Consider the following 4,549-nt stretch of genomic DNA (forward strand, 5'->3'; position numbering starts at 1 on the left):
GGGGGAGAGGTCAGGGGGTGCTGGAGCATGAGGGGTGCGCAGGCTGTCAGCCTGGGCTGGGGCCAGGATGGGACACATGGGCTGCGACTTGGGCACAGGACTGATGTGCTCACCCTGGCCTTCCTTTCCTGGCCATCTTGTACCACCTGCTGCCATTCCCACCTTCCTGGCCACTAAGCCCCATTCTGCCTCCTTCTCACCTCCCCAGTTTCACTCAGGCCCAGCTCAGCAGTCCCCCCTTTTGGAAGCCCCTCTATATCCCCTGCACAACACTTGTCACACAGAGTGAGATGTCCTTGTGCAATCAACCTGCTGTTGTGTGTCCTCTCACCAAGGAGTGACATTTCCCCGCCCAGGGGGCTGGGTCCCCAATGCCGAGACCAGGCACTTGCCAATGGTTGTGTTGGTGCCGATCTCCTCCAGCAGGGTCTCGCAAGCAGCCGACTTCTCCGCCAGCACGATCTTCTGTTCGGCCAGCTTCTGATTCAGCTCGTCCAGCTGGATGGTGGCCTCCTTCAGCTTGTCCAGCCCACCCTCCAAGCGCTTGCACTGAGCTGCAAAGACAGAGTGGCCACGTGTCACCATGAGGTGGCACTTCTTTCGGAAACACCAGGCCGCCCTGTGGTCTGTCCGACTTGTGCTCATAGAAAACAAAAACAAACACAAGAGAATCATTTCTATGTCATGTGTGAGGGGACATGATCTTTTAACTCCATGTTTCTTTCCACAAACTTTTTGAAGCCCCTTTCTTTGAATAATTCAGTGCCTTCAAGACAGGATGATATTGGTCAAATTAAGATTTTTCTGAAAACGGTGCTGCTCTTGGCTCCCAAAGAAAAAGCAGACCAGCTGCCACGGAGTTGATTCTGACTCACAGCACCCATGGGTGTCGGAGCTGAGCTGGGCTCCACAGGTTTTTGAGGCTGTGATGGTTCACATGGAGATCACCAGGGAACTTCGAGCTAGATCTGAACTATCAACCTTTCAATTGGCAGCTGAGCTTGTAACTGCTTGTGCCTTCCAAGGACTCCGGCCAATAGCCCCAGCCAGCTCATATTTTAAAAGCACTTTTCACCAGCACAGTGCAGCTGACAAAAAGTCCAATTCAAGGAAAATCTAGAGTTATAAAGTGCATGGCCCAAGCTAGAAAATAAAAACAAAATAAGCAGCAGCCAGGGCCCAACCCACAAAGAATGATTCTTACAAAGCAACACTCAGAACACATTGGCCTTGCGTCACTCCTGAGTGCCTGGTCTTGATGAGGAACATCCACTTGCAGAAAAGACCACCGCTTGACTCCAGGAATCAAGGCATCAATTCTGGCAGCCAAAGCGCCCCCGCAAAGCCGACCAAACTCCCAACCCACTGCCGCCGAGTGGATTCCGACTCAGAGGCACACTACAGCAGAATTCGAGTGCCCCATAGGGCTTCCCAGACTGTGATCCTTATGGGGAGTCCTGGTGTGGCACTGTTGGATCAGCACTGGACTGCTAACTGCAAGGGCAACAGTTCAAACCCACCACCCGCTCCTCACTATGAGTCGAACCAACACAACAGCAGTTAACAACAGCCAGTCGTTACGGATACAGGTCCACACAGCTTTCTCTCTCGGAGTGGCTGTTGGGTTTGAGCCACTGACTTTACAGTTAGCAGCCTGACACTGTGTCACCAGGGGTCCGTGTCCCATCCCAGGTCTTACCTATGTTATACTGAGTTTTCTCATCCAGCAACTTCGAGTACATGTTAATAAAATCGAGGTAGTTCTTGGGAGTGACATAATTGCTGCGCCTGAGTTTCTGCAGAAACTGTTTGCTGAACTCGCCCACAGATTCGTGGACCAAGACAATGTGCTTGACCAGCTCTTCCATGTTCTCCACTGGGATCATCGGGTTGTCCCCTGGAGATGAAGGAGTGACAGAGGCAACTCTTAAGGAAAGAAACAAAGCAGAGGTTGTCATGTGCCAGCGACTTTTCTGAGCCTTGGAAATGGTCCCTGCACTTCAGGAAGGCTGCCGATTTCCCTGGTAGCACAGATAGTGACTTCAGTCTCTCCTGCTGGGAGATGTGTCTACACTGGTGAGTAGGCTGCAGTGGGGGTGGGGGTGGATGGGGGATTTGAGGAGACAAGGTGTTTTGGAAACAGGACATGGTGATGGCTCTTTTTGATCCCACTACAATGTACATGCAGAAACGGGTACCAGAAAAAACTGGACATCATCCTCAGAATCCCTGGGTGGGAAGCATAAATGATTCAAGAGCTCAGCTACTAACCAAAAGGCTGGAGGTGCCAGGCCACCCAAAGGCACCTTGGAAGAAAGGCCTGGCTGTCTCCACTTCTGAAAGCTCAGCCCCATGAGGCAGTTCTACTGCAACACACATGGGGGCACCATGCCTCAGGGTTCACTCAAATCACAACAAACACGTTGTATGTATTTTACTATTAAAACAATTTTCTTTTTAAAAGAGTGTGGCAGGAGGGACTTGAGATTTCAGGAGAGATTGCTGCATCTAACCCTGATGAACAACATCTAGGGACTGGGTGGGGTTGTTCAGGCATACTCAGTGTGTGCCAGGGCTGAACACAGGGTGTTGTTGTTGTTGTCGTCAGGTGCCATCAGGTCGGTGACAACTCATAGCAACCCTGTGCACAACAGGACACAAAGCTGCCTGGTCCCGCGCCTTCCCCTCAATGATGCTCGAACCCAGTGCTGCCGCTGCTTCAAGCCATCCCACTAGGGTCTTCCTCTTTTTCTCTGGCCCTCTAATTTGCCACGCATAATGTCCTTCTCTAGGGACTGGTCCCTTCTGATAACATGTTCAAAGTGTGAGAGAGGAAGTCTCACAGTCCTGACTTCTAAGGAACATTCTAGACAACAAATGCTAGGGTCACATTGCCCCGTTTGTCAGATTGGGAAACACAGTTCCTGCAGAGCAGAATCTATCGTTTTTACTAAAATGAAGGATGGACTAAGCCAAAAACCAATTCATGCAAAATTTGCAGCCCTGAGCCTTAATGGAGTAAAATCCAACCAGCTGACATGGTGTCGAACTGGGCTCCAGAGGGTTCTCAATGGCTGAGTTTTCAGAAGTGGATCATCAGACCCTTCTTCCAAAGTGCCTCTGGGTAGATGCAAAATTCTAACCTTTTGATTAACAGCCAAGCGTGTTAACTGTCTGCACCACAGTCCACAGGCCAGATTCACAGCCTCAAAAACACTGCCTTGAAAGTATCCACACTTTTGGGCACAGTCATCCCAATTCCCTGGACTATATTCTAAGAAAATTCCATGCTGTGTTTTAACACTGAAATCTTCATGGAGCAGACACGTGGTTGGGTTCGAACCGCCTACCTTTCAGTCAACACTCAGCACTTAACATTGCACCACCAGGGCTCCTCAATCTGAGTGCCAACATATGGAAATTGCTAGCACATCTATAAAAACTTGGGTCCGCTCTATCAGAGGTTGGCAGACTGAAGCCCACAGGTCAAATCTGGCCCATCAGCCATTTTTGTAAATAGAGTTTCATTGGCATACAGCCACACCCATGTTTTATGCACGCTCTCTGACTGCTTGCATGATACAAAAGCAGAGCTGAGGAACTACAGTAGAGACCAGATGGCTGCAAAGCCCTCTACAGAAAGACTGTCAACCCCAAGTTACAGCATGAAAGGACCATCATTCTTTCAGCCCTCCTCCCCGAACCATGACATTAGGATTACAGCTAATACGTCTGCATGCACCAAGGTTGTTGTTGTTGTTGTAAGTGCAACTGAGTTGATTCTGACCCACAGTGACCCTGTAATAGGTTTTCCAAGGAGTGGCTATGAGGCACTAGTTATTTTTTATTTACTGAATGAGGTTGACACTACTATGTACCTAACCGGTCACTTGGGGTCATTACGTTTTTGCTTCAGACTGAGGGAAAAAGCTTTTCCCTGAAGAGAAACTGATTTTCTTCCTTTTGTCAGAGACTAACAAGTGGTACTGAGAATGAATGTGCTGAACTGCAATGTCAGTGGTTCAAGCTCACCAGTTGCTCCGTGGAAACCCTATACAGGGTCACTGCGGGGTGGAACCGACTCCACGGCACTTAACAACAACAACATCAGACTGAAATAAAAATCAAGGTCTTGCGGGACTGAAACTCGAGAGACAAATCCAGCACTGACTGAGAACTACTTTATTTCCTTTCAATCAGGAGCCGGCAAACTTTCCCCATAAAGAGGCTAAGAATAAACATCTAGGCTTTGCAGCCCAGTTGGAATTAGTCAGTTGTAGCACATAATTTAAAGTGACAGTTTCCACTTAAAACCAAACGGCCACCACTTGTCTGTCAGTTTGTCATACTGTGGTGGTTTGTGAGTTGCTGTGATTCTGAAAGTTATGCCACTGGTATTTTAAATACCAGCAGGGTCACCCATGGTGGACAGTTTTCAGATGAGCTTCCAGACAAAGACAGACTAGGAAGAAAGAGTGACAAAGTATATCTGAACCTTTAGTCACTGAAAACCTTATGAATAGCAGAAAAACACTGTTAGATACAGGGC

General features: G+C 48.7%; 1 protein-coding gene across 1 annotated transcript in view; it reads right to left on the bottom strand.

Annotated features, from left to right (window-relative positions):
- DNAH10 (dynein, axonemal, heavy chain 10) overlaps positions 1-4,549 on the bottom strand; it is a 210,003-nt gene that overhangs the window by 36,039 nt on the left and 169,415 nt on the right. The window contains exons 53-54 of the mRNA XM_006865476.1: positions 1,700-1,897; positions 393-554 (exon numbers count right to left, since the gene is read on the bottom strand). Coding sequence (XP_006865538.1) covers positions 393-554; positions 1,700-1,897 — 360 coding nt within the window. The remainder of the gene's footprint in view (positions 1-392; positions 555-1,699; positions 1,898-4,549) is intronic.

This window comes from Chrysochloris asiatica, unplaced genomic scaffold, assembly GCF_000296735.1.
Source record: "Chrysochloris asiatica unplaced genomic scaffold, ChrAsi1.0 scaffold00078, whole genome shotgun sequence".
Lineage (NCBI taxonomy): Eukaryota > Metazoa > Chordata > Mammalia > Afrosoricida > Chrysochloridae > Chrysochloris > Chrysochloris asiatica.